General features: G+C 39.8%; 1 protein-coding gene across 1 annotated transcript in view; it reads right to left on the bottom strand.

Moving 5' to 3' along the window:
• FUT10 (fucosyltransferase 10) overlaps positions 1–23,305 on the bottom strand; it is a gene marked incomplete at both ends in the record, with an annotated part of 54,425 nt that overhangs the window by 30,562 nt on the left and 558 nt on the right. The window contains one exon of the mRNA XM_084231155.1: positions 21,825–22,113. Coding sequence (XP_084087281.1) covers positions 21,825–22,113 — 289 coding nt within the window. The remainder of the gene's footprint in view (positions 1–21,824; positions 22,114–23,305) is intronic.

Below are 23,305 nucleotides of genomic sequence, written 5' to 3'. Positions count from 1 at the left end.
CTGCTAAGTCAGGTTAGCCAGACTCCTCCATCCTCTATCACGCTTGCTATCTGATCTGGTCCCTCATCTTCCACCCCATCCCCAAGTGATGACTAATCACCTTGGCCTGTCTTCAACAATAATTCTGTAAGGTTGGTTTATCTAGAACTCCTTCACCCCTGATGCTAATTTTTGTAATTTTCCATGTATTTTCACTCCCCACCCCCACTCACTTACCTGTGCTGTCTTCAGAGTTGAACCTAATCTCTCTCCCTCAATGGAAGACCCCACTACTATGATCCCTTCACTTACCTTGATAATCCTCTCTCAAATAAAGTTTTCTTTACCATCATTAGCAATTTCACAAATAACCTTTTCTTTAATAACACCCAAACTCACAGGCAGGGAAAGCAAGGCAGGAAACTCAGACCTGGCTCACTGTGTTAAGCACTCTTTGACCGCCTAGTTAAACAAAAGTTCATCTCTTGCCCATGCTCAAACCCACTAAAATGATCATAAAGAAAATAAAGATACACAACCATAAGACAAAGAATTAGAAAAAAGGATGACTCAGATGGGGGATATGGATGCATTTTTGAAAGATGTGGTGCTAGATGACCCAATGGAGGAAGAAGCTCTGGAGGAGGAAGAGGGAACCGGCAAGTCCAGAATACTTACAGTGCAGGACCAGGAAGTCACAGGGGCTATGGAAGGCAGGGTGAGGAATAAAGACTGGGAATAATGAAAATTCTAATTACAGAGCAGTAAAGTTCCAGGATCCCTACCTCTCACATGTAGCCTGTGACCAGTGCACACTGGGCCAGAAAACTGAAATGAGTTTTGATCACATCAGGACAGTATAGTGGAATCCAAAGCTATAACCAAGAGAATTAGAAGAAAATCCGTAATAAAGCATGAGGATCAACTAGCTCCCAGAACATTGACAGCCAGGTTTATGTTACTTCCCTTCAGAAATCAAGCAGCTCCAATACTAAGTTGCTTCCCTGGAGAAAGGAGATGCAATCAGCCTCTTGCAAAACCCTCATGTCTTATAGCATCTCCCCATCAAGTGTCTAATCAGCTTCTTTTTTTTAAAGATTTATTTAGGCATACAAGAGCTGGGGTACAGGCTAGAGGTATTGGGATGAAAGGATTCACCAGAAACAGAGTGGGGAACAGAACAGGCAGATATACTGAAACACACTACTGAGGGGAGCAGGGGGTGAGACAGGAGAGGTCTCTGCACCATGTGGGGACAACTCCCTGGCCGGGATCCAACTTGTGCTGCAGTGGCTGCAGATAGCTTCATAGGTTGTGTCTTAACCCCTTGCGCCACCAGGGAGGCCCCTCCAATCAGCTTTTTAATGTTTGACTTTGAAATAAAAACAATCAAGTCATACAGCAATCATCGGACAAACCTCTGACACAAATCAGAGAGAATTATATAAATAAAAATAAAATCTAAAAGAGTGGGAAATGCAGAAAATAATATTTAAGAGTATTATAATTTATTTACTCAAATAGATGTTACATGATTGCATTCACAAGACAGTAATAGAAAATGGTATTTAAAAACACAAGATGATAAAGTCTAATTGAAGAACTGAAAAATAAAATAAATCCTCTGGACAGAAGGATAAAATGACAAAGTGACGGAAAAAGGAAAAAAATATTAATCTGGAGAGCCAATATCCATTTAATAGTAGTTTCAAAAATTAGCTGAGAGGACATGTTCAATAGTGGGGATACATTGTCAGAGCTGAGTGACACAGTCTCCAGACTGAAAGGTTTCCACGTCCCCATCACAGTGAAAGACCGGTACCTAGCCACGTCATCATGAATGTGCAGAAAAATGGCTTTTTACAAAGGAATGGAAGGAAAATACTATGAGATACAAAGAATAACAACCTGATATAAAGATGAACTCAACTCCAGACCCCAGTATTCTTAGTGTTTACAGCTACTTTCCTTCAAAGACACAAAGCTGTATAGTCAGGAGCCAAAATCAGCAATCTAAGGACCCTTCATGAAAGTGACTTGTGTGACTCATGGGGCACAAAGTTCACTCACAAAGGAAAAAGAATCAGAAGATCAGACTTCTAGAAGACAATAGAGCAAATCTTCAAAATTCTGATGTTTGAAAATATAAAATTCCCTTATATTCTTTCTAGGAAACAAATAGAAAATGGACTGTGATAACTTAAGGCAGCAAATCAAGAAAGCAGAAAATAGACCCAGGAATTAGGGAAATCTATCATAAAGCAGGGGAAAAATAGTCTAGAGATATCTGAAGACCCGGAAGAAAATATTCAGCAGAATTAAGGGATAACAGGTCTAGCTTAAAGCAGGAGGGAGGAGGCTGTAAAACCGATGTTGGGGAGGGGGAGGATTAAATGGATAGATTATAGGGCCTCCAGCCTCTCTAGCACCAGTTCAATGCCCGGACACCGGCGAGGGTCCCACAAAAAAAAAAAAAAAAAAAAAGATAGATTATCTAATATATTAGACCATTTATTTAAATTTTATTTATTTAGAAGATATGTGGGTGTGTTTATCTGACTCTCAAAGTTAATGATAATAAAAACACTAAGCAATTTTTAAATGGTAATTATTAGCTCAAGATAAATAAAATACAATAAAAGGAAATGTAATCACCAGTTCTATGTTAAACAATATTTCACAGTCATAATAATGCAAATGATGCTGATGAGATGAGATGATGTTAAACTGTTTACAATAATTAGGAGGAGGTGGAGGTACACTTAGATAATCAAGCACAAAAAACTGCTGAAACTGGGTGAAACGTGCAAATAAATGTGTTCTTTGCATCATTCTCCCCACTCTTTGTATATAAAAAATGTCATGATGAAAACTTAAATTTATAATAATTATATGATAAACAATGACTTTTATGTAGTGAAATTTTACTGTAGTAGTTAGAGTTGGGGAGAGCAGATATATGTGTGTCTGGGGCAGTTCATTTAAAATAAGCCAACTAATCACTTGCCTCAAGAAATACAATTATGCACACATTATTTAGAACCATGAACATAAAATCCAGAAGAAACTAAAGGAAAGAAAGGTGTTGAGGAGAGGAAATGAGAACCTTTTTTTATAAAAAGAAATCTTAATATAATTTGAATTTCTAACTTTTTACTTTGGCTATTAACAAAATTCTTTCTCCTCTTAATGTATTTTTTATTATTACAATATATAATTTCCATGTATTTTCCCTTTGTGTATGCATTGAAATAAAGAGATAAGGGGTGCTATTTGAGCGTTTATAAAAAACATAACAAGAAATGTAAAGATTTTAGTGACCTCTTCCATTATGAGGTTTTACTGTACATACTGCCCTCTAGTGTCATCTCATAGAAAAGCGTCTTAAATTTTGTAAACCAGAAATTTATCAACACATAAATCGTCAAATATTACATTCTCTTTTAGGTGTTCTATCCTCTCCATGTAGGCAGTCTATTTCTGGGACCCAGATTTCATGCTTTGTCTATTAGTTTTCTCATATGGCTTCACTGTGGTCTCAAAGATGTTGACAGAAGGGCCTTGGAACGTGGTCAAGATTAATGGGGAACTGTTTTCCAAGCTCTAAACAACTGTTAATTCATTCAGGAAAAAGAACTGATTTTTTTTTTCCATTTCCTCAATTTGTTGAGGGTATATGTCTGTAGAACCAAATATCTGTCAAACATGTCAGATGCTCAAAAAGTACTGAATGACTGACTCCAGAACTCGGTTTGCCATTGGGGGTTACCTTAAGTATTCTTTTAATTGATGAAATGTCATATAAAGAAGTAATTGTTGCTGTCATGAATAACAGCTTAAAACAAATTTTTTAATGAATATGGAAGACAATCTAGACAATATAATCTAAGTTATTCCTAGAGAAGAAAATGGAGAGATTGAAAGACTAAACACCCACTTTGATGCCTTCTACTCCCTTCTAAAAGGCAAAACAAAATAAAATCCACTTTTCACTACACCCCTTACTTTGCAATGAGAAGAATGTATTTTCTTTTTAAGCATTATTTACTATTTGATAAAATCACATATTTCTCCTTGCCAAAACATTGACACATGGTCAGTTCCAAGATTTTTTCTCTGCTATTAGATAACAGTTTTCTGTTTCCAGAGTAGCTGCTTTTCCATGCTGAGGTCTAAGACCACTCACCCCACACTGCTTTGCTAATCATGAAGGGCTGGGCTTGAACTGGAGTGGCCAAGTCATAGTTCAGTCAGAACCTACAACAGGGTAGGACTGTGTTCTATTAAGAAGTGCTCACTCCAGAAAAAGAAGCCCCCATTCACTGCTGTTGGGAATGTACACTGGTCCAGCTCTTATTAAAAAACAGTATGAAGGCTTCCAAAATATTGAGAGTAAATCTACCACATGATACGGCAAGTCCACTTCTAAGTATCTAGCCGAAGGATACAAAAACACTAGTCCTATGTTCAATACAGCACTGTTTACAATAGCCACAGTACAGAAACAACCTACATGCCCAAGGACAGATGAGTGGATTAGGAAGATGTGGTGTGGATACACAATAGAGTACTACTCAGCTATTAAAAAAATAATAATAATAAAAAAATAAAAGGGTCTCCCCAGCGGTACAGCGGGTTGAGTGCTGCGCTGTGAAGCTGTCCGCAGAGAAGCCTCTGTAGCGCAGGTTCGATTCCCAGCTGGCCAGGGAGAAACCCACATGGAGTGGCAGAGCTCTCCTGCCTCGCCTGCTGCTCCTCTCAGCAATGTCTTCAGTCCTCTGCCTGTTCTTGCTCCCCGCTCTCTCTGGTGAATTCTCTCACATTCCCGTGCCTCTGACCTGTACCCCTGTTCTTGTATAAATAAATAAATCTTAAAAAAAAAAAAGATGAAATCTTGCTATTTGCAACAACGTGGATGGAGTTGGGGGGATTATGCTAAGCAAAATAGTCAGAAGGAGAAAGACAATTATCAGGTGATTTCACTCATATGTAGAATATAAAGAAAACAAAGAAACAGATAAAACAAAACTAGAACAAACCCTTGAAATCTGAATGCAGAAGGAAGGCTACTAGAGGAGAGTGTGGGGCTAAGGAACAAATAGGAGGAAGGGGCCCAATGCACTATGGTGGAAGATCACTGTTATTTTTGTGGTGGGCATAATATGATAACATACATCTGACAAAGTATGAATTTATACCATGTATGTCACATATCAGAAATCATATAGAGTATTATAAGCATTACCTCAAAAAAAAAAAAAAACTTCAATTTTTTAAAATGCTCTTTCGGAGTATTTACTAGAACTTTCCAACAGTTAAATTCAAGATAAAAAAATTCTTTAATAGTTCTAAGATCATTCTCATTTTGGTTCATGATCCATGGGCAAAAATTCTATTTCTTACATTAGTATTTGATTAACAAAGCTTTCACCAAAAAAGTCTCATAATTCATTTGGATCCTTTCAATATAAAATCAAGATGACAGTTATTACAATTTCAACCTTCAAAAATATGTCATACAGAACTTGGACATTACAAAGATGAGACTTTGTTGGCAGTCAGAGACTATAATCTCAGCTTAAAATGCTGTATTTTATATATGGCACAATTCATTTCCCAAGAGCCAACAGGTTCATAAGCAGAGATAATAGTTTGTAGAATCTACTAATATTGCACATAATTAAAAAGGGTACAATCCTATAGTCACAAATTAAAAATCAGCTATTCTCAAGATTTTTTTTTTTTTAAAGATTTATTTATTTATTTATACAAGCACTGGGCACAGTCAGAAGCGTGGGAGGGTGAGAGAATTCACCAGAGCCAGAGCGGAGAGCAGAGCAGGCAGACTGACGAAATACACTGCTGAGGGGAACAGCGGGCACGGCAGAGGTCTGTTGCACCATGTGGGACCCTTGCTGGTGGAGGGGGATCAAACCGGCGCAGCAGAGGCTGCGAGCAGCTTTGCAACCCAGCGCTCAACTGCTGCGCCACTGGGGAGGCCCTATTCTCAAGATTTTTAAGAAGATACCAAAGTATCTTCTTAAACCATGCAACGTTAGCACTGAAAGACTCAGTTTAGCCACATAAGTAAGACTCAGAGCACATTATTATAACTCTCAGGCACCTTTATCTTTCAAATGAGGGAAATACTGATTTTGAAAGGGAACTGCTAAGAAAAAGAAATCTTTCCCTGTTAAAGGGTTGTAGACCTGGAAATGTAAAGTAAACAATAAGTCAGCTACCTTAATAAGCATATCTAAACAAGGTCTGGCAGCCTGCTAGGTTGCTTCATCTCCCAGGCCATCCTGGAAGATCTGTATCCTTCCCCTTTTCCAGAGTCAAGAATTTGTATGCTAACTAACCAACTTTATCAATGTAAAGTGGTTGTGTATAAAAGAAACTCTTTGTCTCTAGACCAGTGCTCAGACCTTATAGGACTACCCAGGTCTGAGACCTCATGCATGAGTAATTAAGCTTTCCTGACCTCACCATTCCTAAAGTACCACTTGTTCTTCCCCTGCCTGGGTAAAAGGCTAGAATTTATTTCTGCAACAACTTAATGGGAGAGCTCTGTGACTGTACAAGGAGGATACTTAGGAATGTGAGTCCCCTGTCTCCTTTTCCTCCTGTTAGGGGGAAAGGATGTCCAACCCACTGCCAGGCAACCCATTCAATATCGGGGCTGTCCTATAACACTCCCAGTATCCAGGACCCAACCTGTCAGTTCCGCAGCCCGTGAAGCCACAGAACCACCACCTCAAAGCACCACCGTGCTCCAAACTTCCAAACAAAGCTAAAGCCAATTAAAAAAAAAAAAAAAAAAAAAACTGGCTTCTCTCCTTCCTTTCCTGTCCACGAGTTCATCATTATGGCTTTCCAGTGCACTAAGGGGTAATTCTTCTCAACCTAGACAGGCCTGGTGAGAAGCAAAATGCCAGTCACCTCTGAGCTCTGTTTGCAGCCTCCTGTCTCCAGGACAAGTTCCTCACGCTGGCTCCATTGTTTCGTTTCGTTTTTTTTTTTTTTTTCCCTGGTTAATCTATTCTTTTGTTTTTCAATTTTCATTTGAACGTTCCTCCCTCCCTTTCCCGATTCGTGGTTAAACTGCCTGACACCCTGAGTTTTCTAACCTAAAGGACAAACCAAGGGCCTTTCCTCCGGCAGCTCTCTGCTGCCCCCTCTCGTCACAAAATGGAGCAGATCACTGATCGACAGCAAAGATCCCATTTCAGGTTTCAGGAACACTCAGCATTTGCTTTCTTGCTTTCTTCCCTTTTTTAATTGTTAGCTTTCCCCTTTATTTGGCTGAAAATAGGATCTTTTAATTTTTGGTTTTAATTTTTTATTTTTATGAAGTAACATTGCATTATAAAATGATACAAGTTTTGAGTGTGCATCACTATAAATCCAAGTCTGCATATACCACATTAAGTTTACCACTAAATGACCCATTCTGTCTTTCACAGAGAGACTAAGTCACTTGCCCATAGTCTCCAAGGAGTCTAGCAATGTTCAGCATTTGTTGAGGGCCTACTGTGTGCCAGGATACAACTGTGAGTAAAATCAGAAAATCCCCCTGCTCTCATGAAGCTCACAGTACAGTGGCAAAAGCAGGCACTAATTAACTACTCATATAAGTAAATGCAATGCCAGAATTCAAACATGTGTTATGAAATGCAAAAGAGTCTACAATAGGGAGTTTGACTTAGAGAGGTCAAGAAAGGCTTCCTGGAGGAAGTAAAACAGGCTGAAAGGTAAGGATGACTGGAATAAACAGAATGAAGTGGGAGTAGGAACATTCCAGAGGGGAAGCAGCATGTTACAAGGTCTATGGTAGGACAGAGCATGGTAACTACAATGGACCACTGGGATTATAAATTTAGCCAGAGGAAGGGGAGAGTGGAGAAGGGCATAGAGAAGGCTGGGGGTGGGGGGTATAAGGGGATGGGGGTGAGTATGGTGGGGGCAGCTGGGTGAACTGCCTACCAGGTAAGAGGTCTTGGCAGTTTAGAGTAAATATGACAAGATAGGCCTAGAGGGGTAAAGATATTCAAAAATATATTTTAGAAATATTTTCAGAATTTAAGAAATATAATCACAAGAATTCTGAGAAAAATCCATGAAGCAATTGAGGAAGAAGAGACAAGGTAAAAATCCTGACCAGTAAATACAGCAGCGGAGCTTCAGGTATGAGCCCCGAGGAGAAATGCTTGGTCTTAATAAAAACCCTGCCAAATCTTTCTCATGTGCCAACTCACTACCCCTGCATCAGCAACACCGTCACCAGCCACCACTTCCCTGTTACTGAGAAAAACAACTGCTTGTCAGAGCTCAATGGTGTCCTGGTACCAAATGCCAATATCACCCTTAAAGGTTAAGGGGGCCAAAATTATAAAATGAGTGAAAGCAGAAGTCACTTGTTTGAAATCAAGTACTCGTTTCATCCTTATGCTTTCACTGCCTCCCCAGATACTGGTGACCCACCCAGGGAGTATTTGGAAAACTGAACTTAGAGGTTGAGTGTTGGCAACCTGGGCAATGAAAGTGTGGGCATTTGCCCTCACTTCAAACTACAGGACAACTTAACCAGGAAGCCTTCCTAGCTGCTTGATGTCATGTATGAAAATACCACTCATGTATCCAAGACTTGAGTCTCTAAACCTCGGAGCTTTCCAGTCATTGATCACAGAGAAATTTGAAGGGATTGTTTTAGAGAAATCTAGCTACGTGTGCACTGTGACAGGCAGCTATGTCAAATGACCCGGGAGCCCCTTTCAGCCTCAATAACTTTACAGTTTTGTGACAATGTGCACAATTCACCCTGGAGCATCAATTTTGGATATATGTGCTGCTGGGCGGAAACAGCAGAGAAGGATTTCTGTCTCATCCCTCCTGAATCCATGCTTCTGCTCAGCATCAACTAAGTAATAAGAATCTTATTCTAAGTGAAGCCCCTGGTTCTCACACATTCAGACGTCCCAGATGCTGTATTCATCCAATAACTAAGTGCTCTTGAAAGACTAAATTGTGCCCAGGTGGCTGAAAGAATACCCTAATGGCATCATTCCTTTGACAGGAATCATCAAAATTCACATTTTCAATTGCAAACAATTTTCCAATTTCAACATAAAACATTCTTGGAAACGTTGTCACAAAGCAGATGTCATAAAGAAGATTTTATTTTCCCAAAGGCATAATGTTATAATTGGATATTCCTTTTCCAAAGGCTAAGTATCAAATAAATCACAAGCATATATGAGCAACAATAGGCTATAAACCAAGGCTACATCTATAAATTCCCATGATGGAATTTAGGGATTTCATATTAAGTCATAAAACATTAGCTGTGGAAGCCACCTACGAGATGACCCAGTAGCTGTCCACAAAACTCCCCACACACTGACCACACCATTATTTCCTAGGAAACTTGATAAAGAGAGCACCAACGCCCAGATCTCAATTACAGAGAACTTGACTTAGTATGGGGTGGGAAATAAAATGCATGCTATGATTTTCTTTTAAATTTTCCAGGTGATTCAGATATATATTTGGCTTGGGAACTGCTCCTTGAGATTAGTGCCATGAATTGCCCCTGGTTACATAACTAACTACTTGCACAGTTAGTTGCAACTGGACAGTGTGATTGGTGGGTCAGAGTTCTTCCACCTCACAGTACCTGCAACACAGAAATCTTAATAGGTAGCTTTTACAAGTCTCAGCATACTAAACACTATTGTGCCAGAATACATCAAAAAGTGCAACCTATTACGAAGTGGTCCAAGTAATACTTAGCTAACATAAAGTAAAATATTTAATTCCACTTGCATTTTTTTCAAGTATAAAAGGATTTTCAGGATGATAAATAGGATAATCAAGGTCTCTAAATAAACCCATCAAAGGAAATTTGTACTGATACTTCAAATTGTAATAAATTTCTTCGTAACATACAGAAGTAATTGAAATCATTTACTGCTCAATTCTTCTCAAAAACAGCCTGCAGCAGGTCATATTAACTACTTATAAGAGCTTCTGGAATCTGCTCTGCTTAGTTATTTTTTTCTCTTCATTCCTAATAAAGTCACCCTACCACCTTCACAAAACCCCGAAGGCAGCCCTGGAGGAGTAAGGAGGCCACAGGCAGCTTGTGGGATGAATGAGGATTGAAAGATCAGCTGGAAACTCGACTTTGAACTCTTTTTTGGTGAGTCTGCTTTCAGAGCCTACTGTTTAATTCAGCTCAGAGGGTCTTTAAAAACAAAACATAAAAGTTGTCTACTGCTATTTTCCTTCCCAGCACCACTCCTGGGCACTGTAGCCAGCCCATGGGGAGAGCACTGATCCCCAATTGAGTAACTCCACAGAACCCCTCAACTGTGGTTCTCTGATCAGTGTTGCTGGTATTTCCAAGATCACCTGATACCAGCGCATCATCACAGGTCAGGAGAGGGGGTGCTGACTGATGTCCATCACCTCCTGTCGGCCAGCAGGACAGTGGCACAAGAGCACCAGGGGTTCACTTGTAACCAGACAGGAACTCACCTCCTCCCTGGAACTTACCAGGGAGAGCCAGGTGCCAAAAGTCTGGGTACCTGTGTTCATTAAGGCACCAGCCTGCTGCCTAGCACCACAGATGCCACTGGGTCCAGTTTTCCCAGTAGTGGCCCAAGAGACCAAAGTGACACAGGCAAACTGACACATGAAAGAGAAGAGGCAGGCAGGAATTGGGGAATAATTCTTCTTCCTCTATCCTCCCAGCCCCAAATGAAGATGTTCAGAACAGTCCTCCCCAAGATGTGCCACTTTGGCTTCGGATTATTTTGAGCTAAGGTCAATTCAGGCTCTGCAGATCCTTGAGAAATGTTTGCCACCTTAGCTGCCACTTCCTTAACTACTTGGAAGAACGAAAATTGGGGATATCACCAAAATTAAGATCTTTACAGGAAATAAAATTTCCATCAGAGAAGCGTATCTCTATGGCAGGACAAACATCTAATTACAGCACATCTGGTTTTATTAAGTGAGCAACCCTCTCCTCACCATGTGGGTCCCCCTCTTCCCTCCTTGCAGACCAAGGTCCTCACCCCACTGCTTAGTTCAGGATATATACCACCCACATACACACACATTTTGCCTCACTGTTGCCAGAATCCTTATATGATGCAGAGTGTCTGTATGTATTTTATGTATGTAGGTAATTTTATCTGTTCTTTCCTCCTACTAATCTCTCTGGGGTACTTTGATTACGTGATCAGCCCAAGAAGAACACAGAGGGTTAAGGGGAAATTTCCCCTCTTCGCCCACACCAGACACAAGTTTCCACACGGAAAATTATTGGACTCTGGAGACATCCAACAGCCACGTTTCCTGGCGAAATTGTACCACCTTCTATTTCTTTTCTTCTTTCCTGCATCGCTTCTCTTTCCTCTCTTCCTTGTTTCCGTGGAATCCAATAAAGCTGTAACTCTAGGGAACCTGAGCTTGAACAAAGAGTGAACTGAAAAATCAGTCACTCTTACACCACAAAGAAATGAGATTCAGTTAAAAAAAACAGGCGTGCAGACCTCTCCTGCCGCCCACTGCTCCTCTCAGCAGTGTACTTTGGTCCTTCTGCCTGCTCTGCTCGCTGCTCTGGCTCTGGTGAATTCTCTCACCCTCCTGCGCTTCTGACTGTACCCAGTGCTTGCATAAATAAATAAATAAATAAATAAATCTTTAAAAAAAAAAAAAAAAAAACAGGACTATGTGCTTTCAAAAAAAAAAAGTCCCCCTAGTGGTGTGGGGTGGGGAGGCTGACCCCTATAAATAACAGTGCTTGTTTTTGCTCCTAGATTTACTGATTAAATGCCAATGGCTTTATCAGTAAATGAATGAGCCTGAGGAATTTTATTTACATTTTTAAATGTTAAAGTATTGGCAGTGAATGCTATGACTGCTGGCTGCACGTTTAGATTTTAATCACTGCTCCTCGCATGCCACTGACATATATTGCTACCAATGATTTAGACATTAAATTTAGATGTCTGTACTTAGAAAAGTAAAATATGTCGATGTCAATAACCTTAAGGATTAAATATTTATAGGCCTGTGGAAGCAAAATATTTAGTGATCAATAAATTACTGACATCTTTTCTTCAACCATCAGGAAGGAAATGAATGACTACAGTGGGTTTTTACGTATCCCAGTTGCGGTAAGTTGGTAACATGATGTCAAACAAAGTTCTCAGGGGCCAAGAAGTTAAATGAATATGCAGTTAATCTTTCTCTTTGGATACCTGCATATATGAAAAGAGATACCAATAACACATCAAGACATCAATTCTATCTTCAAATCAAATCTCAAAACTGCACATTTCTTTCCTTCTTCACCACCTCCTATTCTAGTCCAGGGCACTATCATTTCCACAGATTTAATAGAAATTACTGTTTTGCTTCTACTTTTGCATTCCAATTCATTCCCCATGAAGAGGCCACAGGGATTTTTTGGAATATAAATCAGAACAAAACAAAACAAAATTGCTTACAATCTAAGCATTCCAAATGCCCATGGAGAGAGCAGCAGGTTAAGAAGATGTGGTGCATCAACATGAATGGAACTGGAAGAGGTTATGCTAAGTGAAATAAGTCAGGAGAAAGACAAATACCAGATGATTTCATTCAGATATGGAATAGAGAGAAAACAAAAAGCATTGGAACTGTCAAAACTAAACCAAAATAGGGCCTCCCCAGTGGCGGTGGCACAGCACTTGAGCGCTGGGTTGCAAAGCTGCCCGCAGCCTCTGCGGCGCCGGTTCAATCCCCGGCTGCTCCCCGGCCACCAGAGGAGGGTCCCGCATGGCGCGCAGACCTCTCCTGCCGCCCGCTGCTCCCCTCAGCAGTGTACTTCGGTCCTTCTGCCTGCTCTGCTCCCCGCTCTGGCTCTGGTGAATTCTCTCACCCTCCCGCGCTTCTGACTGTACCCAATGCTTCTATAAATAAATAAATCTTAAAAAAAAAAAATCTAAACCAAATTAAGCCTGAGACATTTGACTACAGAATTGAGGCCACTAGAGGGGAAAGGAGGGTGAGGTCAGAACAAAGGAGGGAGGGGACACAATGGTTTATGCTAAAAGACTTTGGGTCCTTAGATGGGGGGGGGGGGTGGTAACATATCTGAGGAGGTATATAGACTTATTCCCCTAAATCCTATAAAGTGTTGTAAAACAATGTTACATCAGTAAAGGGAAAAATTATAGAAAGATGATATGAACACAGAAAAAATATAAAAACTAAAACAAAGCTTATTGCATAATTTAAAAAAGAATCTAGGGTATTCCTGTGACACTGACCTTCTCCCTGACCCTCCAACACATCACTTTTACATGAATCAGCTGTTCCCTACACCTGAAATTAACTTTCTCTAGCTTCACACCTCTGTCTCCTTCCATTTTTCAAGTCTCAGCCTCAAACTGTTACAGGGCAACCCCAATGTAAAGTGGGTTGCCTGACTGTGGATCCTCACATATGCGCTTAAAAGGGACTTATAATGAGACTCAACTGCAGGCACACACAAAAAGGTTGATAAAGGGTTTATTCATAAAAAGGGTAAATAAAGAAAGGAATAACTCAGGGAGAAAGAGAGAGAAATAAACTAGTAAATACGTGCTACTATTTTCGCTGAGCTGGGACCCCCCAATAGCACACTAAAGGCCAGAAAAAGCCAAGAGACCCCCAGGGCCCACATGTCTGGTTTTATACCAAGCGTGGCTGCTTAACTCCACCCTCAGTTCCCAGTAATCCTCCCTCTGATGGTGATGACAATATGGGACTACAGAGTCCTTGGTATCTTGGATCTCTTTGATCTGGGGTGGGGGTGGAGTCCATAAAACCTGTATTTGTGGAGTACATTCAGGACATTCTTTCCCCCCAACAAAATGCTGTGTCCTCAGAGAAGCTCCTGATCACTCTGCTTAAGTCAAAATGCTTGGCCCTCTTTGATATCCTGCTAACATATTCTGTAAGCTCCTGAAGGGAGAGCCTGCTGTGATTGCCACTACAGCCCAGCGCCCAGCAGGGACTACATATATGATGTTTCTTAGATGCCAGCTGTGTGATGAGTGAACAGAGCCTGACATCAGCAGGGCTACATCCTGAGACATTCTCAAAGTCTCCCAAATCACAAGTATTGTAGCACATGATTTCCATTTTAAAAATTGGAGGACTTTCATACAGACCCAAACCATGAAGTTAGTCCAGTCTTCTACCCCTTAATCTATTTAAATGACCATCTGCCTAATCATTATTTCATAAACACTTCTCTTCTTTTTCATTTACATATCAGCACTGCATTAGTACTTACCTTCCTTCAGAGAGGTTCTTTTTTCCACAAATAAACAAAAATTTTAATGTTTCAAGAGATTTCTAGGATAGCAACAAGTATATAACACAAAACTGTTCTTGAGCAGCAAACCAGGATTCCTCTGAGCTCCCCCATCTTAAAGGTCAGAAGACTTGATTCTATGCCCTAGAATGATCTAAATGGGTGGATCAAACTGTGAAAGCAAAATCTGGCCTGCTGCACTTACTCTCCAGTTTAAGTCGGTTTTGTTTTGTTACTTTCTTTTCAGAAGCAAAGAGAAGCACATCAATTAAAGCTGCAAGGCTTTATCTGAGATGAGATTTAAAAAAAAAAGGTGAGAGATGCATGCGGCTGCCTGTTCTGAAGAACTGACCTGCCCGCTTATCTCAGAGTATTTCTGGGTGTCAGAGAATCTGCCCGGGGAACTGGATGGGTGCCAGCGTATCCATTGACCAAACTGCTGAAACTGCAGTAATGAAATCTGTCCACTGCCTCCTGATGCCAGCCCCAAGGAAAGCACCCAGCTTTTGGCACTAGTCATTCCTGGGCTTTCTTTCAGATTTTTAAGGTTAAGCTAAAAAATGCCTTCATATCTTCATTCACCTATGCTCCTCCTTTTATTTCAACATTATCACATGCTATAAAAGAATGGAAAGGAAGAGAGAGCCTCAGTGAGAAACAAGGCTAAGAAAATTCCTATTCTTGACTGATTGACGCTTAAAACTTAACATTATGAGGCTCTAAAGCCTTTGTCCTTTTATACCAAATGAAATCTAGCAAAACTCAGCTGATTTATTTTTTAGGTAGAAATTGAAAATCAAGTAGTATCAATATGTGATTTTCTCATGGAAGGAAATGAGTACTTTAGCTATAAGAAATATTCATGTCTTTGCATAATTAATACTTCCCAAAAGATATCTTGATAAATAAAAAAAATTCTAGGAATTGGATAACTTATTAATAATGGCTAATACTCATTGTACTGAATTGTCTCTTAAGACAGGATGTCTTTGATAATTATTTTTTATTTATATTGCACTAATATTTGCACATAGCTTTAAAAATGAGAACATGTCCTTCCCCACCCCCACTCCCTATTTCCACTGCCAGAGGTCACCGCTCCAGTTGTTTCAGGTGTTTCATTTGCATTTACATTTCAAAACTCTCTAAATAAAATACATATTGTGCTATTTCTTGGGTTTTTTTTTTTTTTCAGTTTTAGAGGAAACCCATTTTCTTGCTATTACAGAAGATACAGATTTAACTCTTCTGTCACCCCTTCCTCCCCATATCCATCTTCCCTACTAACCCACTTTAGATTAAGTCTCCATGTCCAACTTTCACTATAACAAGTATAAACAATGTTTACTGTTGTGCCAAACCAATGCTCCATGGTTACATTTTCTTTCTGGAAAATTTGAGTCAAATCTCTGGCCCTTCTCCCACACCTTCCTAATGCCCTACAAATGCATCTCAAACCAGTGCCCCATTTGCACAAAGTGACATGTAGCTGTCATATTATGAGTTTCCAACACTAGAGACTCTGAATAATATTATGGAATGGAGCCAGGGAATTAGGGTTTTGCTTGTTTGCTGGTTCCTAACCTGTACTCAGGATGCGCTTGAGAACCACCCATCTAAAGCAAAACAAGGAATGGCATGAATTCTCAAGTCTTAGAAAGATAGATACACACATACATATAATTTATCATCCAGTCATGAGCTTCTTTATGTTCAACTTTGTTACTGTCCACACAGTCCAATAAAGTCCATTTCTTTGCCATCTCCCAAATAAATCTCAATCTGGCATGCTCGTAACAAGTTACCTGCTCCCCTGAGAACAGCTCACAAATAGGCCGCCCATGAAGTCTTAGGAGATGCCCAGCATAGTCAGGATGACTAGGGACGGCCACACAAGGAAACCCATGGAGGCTGTTATCAATCAACCAACCACATTAAACTGTACCTGTTTGTTTTCTGTGCGTCTCCAACTCAAAGGAAGTGGCCCCACAAATAGTGACTCTACAGACACTATTTAAGTGAATCTTGGAAAACTGAGACTTTGTCTCTTAGTGACTGTGAGACAAAAACTATACTTACCCGAGTCGCAGAATTTATAAAGGGAATGAGCAGATCCTATTCTATGATTCTTGGATTCCTTAACAAGGTCAACAACATAGAAAGAGGTAAAAGAAAGAAGTTTGTGAGACTACAGAAGAGTTTCTGTGAGGACGGCTGTTGCCCTGTTTGGAATCCCTGCTTCAAAAGAGCTTACTAGAGAGCTCTGCAGTATGTTCTTGCAACTTAGAGGCCTAGAAGACTCATGTCTGAGGAAGTCCAAGAATACTGTGAGCAAGGGTCCAATTCCCCCACTCATCTCCCCAGGAAAATCTAGAGGGACCAGGGAGATGGCTGCAAAGAGGAGGGCTGCTCTTTCTGCACTGCCAAGGAGTCAGGGCTCTCTCCTACACTCCCAAGGAGTCGGGGCAAGAGGCAGCTGAGCACTTCCCATATACAGATGTGAGAACCTGAGGAATCTCAGGTCCTCCTAATAAAGTAGTAAGAGGGACAAAGAGACCTCAGCAGGAAGAAGCGAGTACGTTCTACAAGAAGCGAGTATGTTCTGCCAGGAGCGGGAAACTGTCCCACGTGACTGCAGCTCAGAGACACAGCTTCCTGGGGAGGGACACTATGATAGCCAGCAGGGAAACCCCAAATGCCATGAAAATGCACCAGAGAAGAAAAAGTATTCTTTATTCATCTGCTAGGCCCGCTCAAGGATGCCAGCCAGCTCTAACCATCAGCCTGGTTCAGAGGACATGAAGTCACAATCCAAGGAAAAAATGTTTCAGCTCCCTAATTCTCCCCACTCTCCTCATGGCAACTTTCACTGGTTCCAAGGCAGCTTGTGAGAGAAGGAGAAAGGGAATGAGAGAAGTGTAAAAAGCAGAGACCACAGCCCCTTCTCTTGTGTTCCCTATTCCCTTGCAGCACAGACGAGTCCAAACTGGAGACAAAAAAAAAAATTACACGAGGCACTTTCAGAGTCGGGATTCTATTGTACATGCGGCCAATATTCCATCGACTAAGTTTGAAATTGGTTTGTAATTGAAAGTGACCATAAAATTGTCCATTCCCGGGCCTCCCTGGTGGCACAAGGAGTTAAGATGCAACCTATGAAGCTAACTGCAGCCACTGCAGCTCAAGTTTGTTCCCCAGCCAGGGAGCTACCCACATGGCACAGCAGACCTCTCCTGACTCTCCCGCTGCTCCCCTCAGCAGTGTATTTCAGTGGATCTGCCTATTCTGTTCCCCACTCTGTCTCTGGTGAATCCTCTTCACCACCCACACCTCTGGCCTGTACCCCCGTTCTTGTATGCATAAATAAATAAAAATCTTCAAAAAAAAATTGTCCATTCCCTAAGAGTGAGCACAAAAGCTGAAGCTCTTGTTAGACTGTCATGGTTGTTAGTTAAGGGATGGTGAATATTAATATGTTGGGTCAGAGTTTACCATAATGTTGATTTTTATTGCTCTGCTCATGACACTTCCATGTCTGAATCTCACCACACTCTTCTATCCACAGCCTCTTTTTTCAAAACCTGTCTCATTACATGTCCTTCAAGAAGTCTTCCTGAATGATACTACCCATCTCTGATTATTCCTTTATTCCAAATCTTCTGCAAGGTTGGTAATATAATTTGGATTCACATTTTTCTATTAAGATCATACCACCTATATAAGTGACCGAGGACAAGCTCTTTAACTCTGTGTTTTAGTATCCACTTATTAAAGTAGCTTTAATTCCAACCTATGAGGCTATTCTGTAAAGCAAATGAGATCTCCTCATGGGGATGAGGAGAGGAACAGGAGCTGCCTATAAGGGTGAAGGTACCAGGACTTCTGATTACGCAGAACCCAGTCCTTTGAGACAGGCCAACCCCATAACCTCCAGATTTCAACAAGGTATGCTATTATTCATATTCCTGAAGAAAAAACAGTATTTCAGTAGGCTATTTTTTTCTTTCTCTATATGTGCCTATATTTACTAAAACTTCTCCTTAGAAAGTCACCTAAAGCATAAGTAGCTCCCTACTCTAACTACCCTTATCCTCATCAAGGAGACACCAACCCCTCCTTTATGAGACACATCTTTCAAGAAAAAATTTAAAATGTAGGTCCTATTTTTTTTCAATCACTAAAGTAATAGTTTCCAACAGTAATGGATTTTTTGGCTACAAATAATTTATTCATTTGTGACTACTAAATTTTTATTTCAGAAAATTGTTGATGTAGCTAAATCCTTGCATGTCTCATATGGCTTAAAACAGTATTTCACTGGTTTAAGTTTATAGCTATTACTTCCAAAAATGTGTCCACATTAATTAAATGAAATACATATATACGAGAGAGAGAGAGAGAGAGAGAAAGAAAGAAAGAAAGAAAGAAAGAAAGAAAGAAAGAAAGAAAGAAAGAAAGAAAGAAAGAAAGAAAGAAAGAAAGAAAGAAAGAAAGAAAGAAAGAAAGAAAGAAAGAAAGAAAGAAAGAAAGAGAGAAAGAGAGAAAGAGAGAAAGAGAGAAAGAGAGAGAGAGAGAGAGAGAGAGAGAGAGAGAGAAAGAAAGAGAGAAAGAAAGAGAGAAAGAAAGAAAGAAAGAAAGAAAGAAAGAAAGAAAGAAAGAAAGAAAGAAAGAAAGAAAGAAAGAAAGAAAGAAAGAAAGAAAGAAAGAAAGAAAGAAAGAAAGAAAGAAAGAAAGAAAGAAAGAAAGAAAGAAAGAAAGAAAGAAAGAAAGAAAGAAAGAAAGAAAGAAAGAAAGAAAGAAAGAAAGAAAGAAAGAAAGAAAGAAAGAAAGAAAGAAAGGAAAAAAGAAATCTACAAAGATACCAAACAAAATCAAAAACTTAAAAAAACTTCAAGGTCACATAATCCTTGAAATTCCATTTTCCTTAATTAGGCCACCTTTTGATACCTGAATCATTTATCCTGCCTTTTCTTTTTCAATCCTGCTGCACCAATGTCACATTTGCAGTTTTAAGTGACCTACTTAATTAGAATTTGGAACCATCAGACAGGAAAGTGTATTGTCTTCATTCTATTTTAATCAACAGACCTTATTAGTGAACTGAATTTCTAATTTGGTTGTTCAAGGCATGCACCTTAAGCAATTCCAAAATTCAAACATCCCGGTTTAATTATACTCACGAGTATAATATTCACATATGAATACAGTCGAGGCATCGGCTCACGTCTCCACTCACGGGTGTACATCCAAATATGGAAGTGGCGAAAAGGAGCTGGATTTAGTATCAGACACCGTGGTTCTCCAACTAACACTGCTGCTAACGTCTCTGTATTCCTGGCACATCCCAAACCTTGCTGAGCCTGGGGCTTCTCACCTTTACAAATAGGAGGTTGGACTGCTCAAGTCCTTTATGGCTATAAATCTCTATGAATATTTCCTGAGCACCTACCATGTGAAGAGCACTGTGGTAGTTGGGGGGTGAGAGATACAAAGATGAACTGTGATTCTGCCCTGTCTTCGAGAACTTAATGCTCTATAAGAAAGACAAGATCATACACAACAAAACCAAATGCCATAATTGCCTTATTTTCTTTTTTCTTCATGACTGGCACTGTGCCTAGCATTTAGTAGGTGTTGAATTAAATGGCATTAAAGAGCTATAAAATACTCCACAAACATTTAGAGAACAGAAGCTACCTCTGGTGGAAGGGGACCAGTGATGCAGAGGTGTTACATTTGAGTTGGTTTTTATTTTTTATTTTTTTTAAAGATATATTTATTTATTTATACAAGCACTAGGTACAGTCAGAAGCGCGGGAGGGTGAGAGAATTCACCAGAGCCAGAGTGGGGAGCACAGCAGGCGGAAGGACCGAAGTACACTGCTGAGGGAAGCAGTGGGCGGCAGGAGAGGTCTGCACGCCATGTGGGACCCTCCTCCGGTGGCCAGGGAGCAGCCGGGGATCGAACCGGCGCTGCAAAGGCTGCGGGCAGCTTTGCAACCCAGTGCTCAACCGCTGCGCCACAGGGGAGGCCCCTGAGTTGGTTTTTAAAAGGCCTTTCAACAATCAGGGGATCATCATCCTCCGATTTGATGCAAAATATTAAGCCAATGTTCAAGGTTGCCCATGCTCTGGAATCAATACATCCCTCTATTCTTATCTCTCTCTTACACAAAATTGTGCTATAATCTTGCTTTACCTCAGACATTACCCATAATTTTATACTTCCTTGAGCCCATTCATACTGTTCTTCATAATGAAATATCCCTCAATCACAACATAATTTAATTCCACTGTCCTTCAAGGCCCACTTCAAATTTCTCCTCTCTTATAAAGGAAGTCTTTGAAGTCTTTTTTGATCCTTCATTTGGGTTCTCATTCTTTGAAATTCCACAAGATTTGTGGACATTTCTCTCTGGGCGTGTGTGTGTATGTGTGTATATGTATGCTCTTCATCTTTTCCTTTGTATTATACTTGGGTAATATCTTTATTTCAGAATAATCATCCCCTTCATTCATATTGCCAAACAAATGGTAGGAATTCGATAGACTATTCTGACAACACAATTACAAAAAAGGCACTGTAGGATATAGAAACTGAATGAACAATGGTGCTAAGTTAGGAATATTTGTGGCTTATGCCTAAAACAGTGGCATTTCCAATGGGAACTTTATTCACACTTTAGTTGAAATACTCACAGTCTTTAAGTTTAGAAGTCAGGTTGGAGTCATATTACATAGAGCCCTGAAGGGCAGGATAATAAAAACAGGGCACATTCAGTTCATTCAGTTCCCAGTGGGAGTCACTGATGGCTTTAGGAGCTGGAAGGTAACAAAATCTGATATTTGAACACCAACAAGAAATATTCTGGTTGACTCATCAGTCTGGTAGGAATATGGTTGAAGGCAAGTCATCCCTGTGAGAAGAATCAAGTCTTCATGTGCTGATAAAGTTAAGTGTGTGAACCTGTAAGTCCTGAAAAAGTCACCAAGTTAAAAACTGCTTTGTAGGCTTCCTGACAACCGATATTTGAGTGCTCACATCAATAAAATGAAACAGTCCCAACCTAGAGCAACCATTACTGAATTTCCAAGCTGTTTTCCAGGTAAGGGAGAGGGAGACAGAAATCACATGACACACAAAAGATGGGGAATCAAAAAATTGATGTGAATTCCTCATCAGTAACACTAAAAGCTAAAGGACAAAGGGAAAATAGCTTGAACATTCTAAAATAAAAGAATTTCCAACCTCAGATTCTATGCTGAGCCAAACCATCAAAGAACGCAAGGGTGAAATAAACACATTTCCATGCCCATAAGGTCTCTAAACATATAACTAGCATGAATCTTTTTCAGAACACACCAAAATGAAGACATAAACCAAGAAAGAGGAAGATGATTTCTCTGCCACTTTTTCCTTAGGAGATAAAGAAGGAGCTCAGATTTACAGAGCTAAGTAAGATGTCAGAAAATAAAGAGAAATGCTTACCATAGAAGAGGAATGCTTTGGTCATGCGATGGTGGAGGTAGGTCCTATTGATGGTGAAGAAACAAGCATCTGTCCCGCACTGCCCTAGCCTTCCAGTTTCCCCAGTCAGTGGGGACCACCATACCATAATGGGATAGTCATCAGTTTCCATTTTTTTTTTTCTATTCAGGGTCAGTGCTTCCTTGTTAAGAAATGAATAGAGATGTGTAGCCTCTTTCTTTGGATGTCCATCTCGCAAATTGGAATTTTTAAACTTCTTCCTTTCAAATTTGCCCAGCTCAATCACTACCTAAAAGAGGATAATTATTACTAGAGTTAGATCATTTCATTTCTTTTTGGCATATCTCACATTCATCTTGATGATTTAGCCTCTTATTATTTTTTAGTTTTGTTTTGCTGCTGTAACAGATTACCACATAGTCAACAAGTTCAACCAACACAAATTTATGACTATACAATCCTGGAGCTCAGAAATCTGAAACAAGTCTTACTAGGCTAAAATCAAGGTGTCAACAAAGGTTTATTCCAGTAATCATATTGAGTTGCATACTCTGAAGGCATGCATGTCAAAAACATGGCAATTTATGCCAACATCAAAAATAAAACTCTTAGCTTAGACATTCCTTATAACTGGAATAAGTAAATGTCGAGTAGGTCAAAGCTCATTGATAACTTCTTATAGAAAGAAGCAGAAAACTCCAGCAACTCCTGCAAAAGCAGGCCCTGGGATACCTTTAAGATAGACAAGAAGGGAGTCAAGACCCCCTCTGACCAAATCCCAAAGTGTGTTTATAGCATTATCTCAGTCAATCAAAATCAAAAGGGAGATCCTATAGCATGGGAAAAAAAAAAAAAAAACAGAAAATACCTTCATTGCCATCAGCTCCACACCTGAAATACTCATATCCACACATAATCTTTAAAAGACCTTTGACTTTCAAATTGGACCACTGGTATTTTAACAGGTGATAAATACATCTGAACTGTATATATATGTATGTATAGATATATATGTATACCTATATATGTATATCTATATATAATTACATGCATAATTTTACTATCATTGCATGACTTTTACATATTTTGCATATAATATACATATATAATTTTACTATCACTGCGTAACTTTTACTTTAATTTGCAATCAGCAAAAATGACATTCAGAATAGCCACGTAAAAGAAATGGGAGGACTGACAAAATGTTTTAGTTCACTCAGGCCCACACAGTCATTGATCTCCAGAGTATGTCAAGAATGACAAATTTACCAATCCAGATGTTTGTGTTCTGAATGTACTACAAGATTTAGATTTCTTATTCTCAAAGGAGTTCTTGATTATTCAAGAAAGCCATCTTTCATAGGTGACTGTGAACATTTTGAGGAAGTCATCCAATTTTGATGCAACAAGACAAACTGAGTTTTACTTTCTATTCCTACCAGGACCCTACAAGAGTCACAAACTGATCCTCTATGTCACAG

Source organism: Talpa europaea, assembly GCF_964194135.1.
Source record: "Talpa europaea genome assembly, chromosome: 4".
NCBI classification, from domain to species: domain Eukaryota; kingdom Metazoa; phylum Chordata; class Mammalia; order Eulipotyphla; family Talpidae; genus Talpa; species Talpa europaea.
The sequence above is the reverse complement of the archived record's forward strand: the minus strand, read 5'-3'. Positions and strand labels throughout refer to the sequence as shown.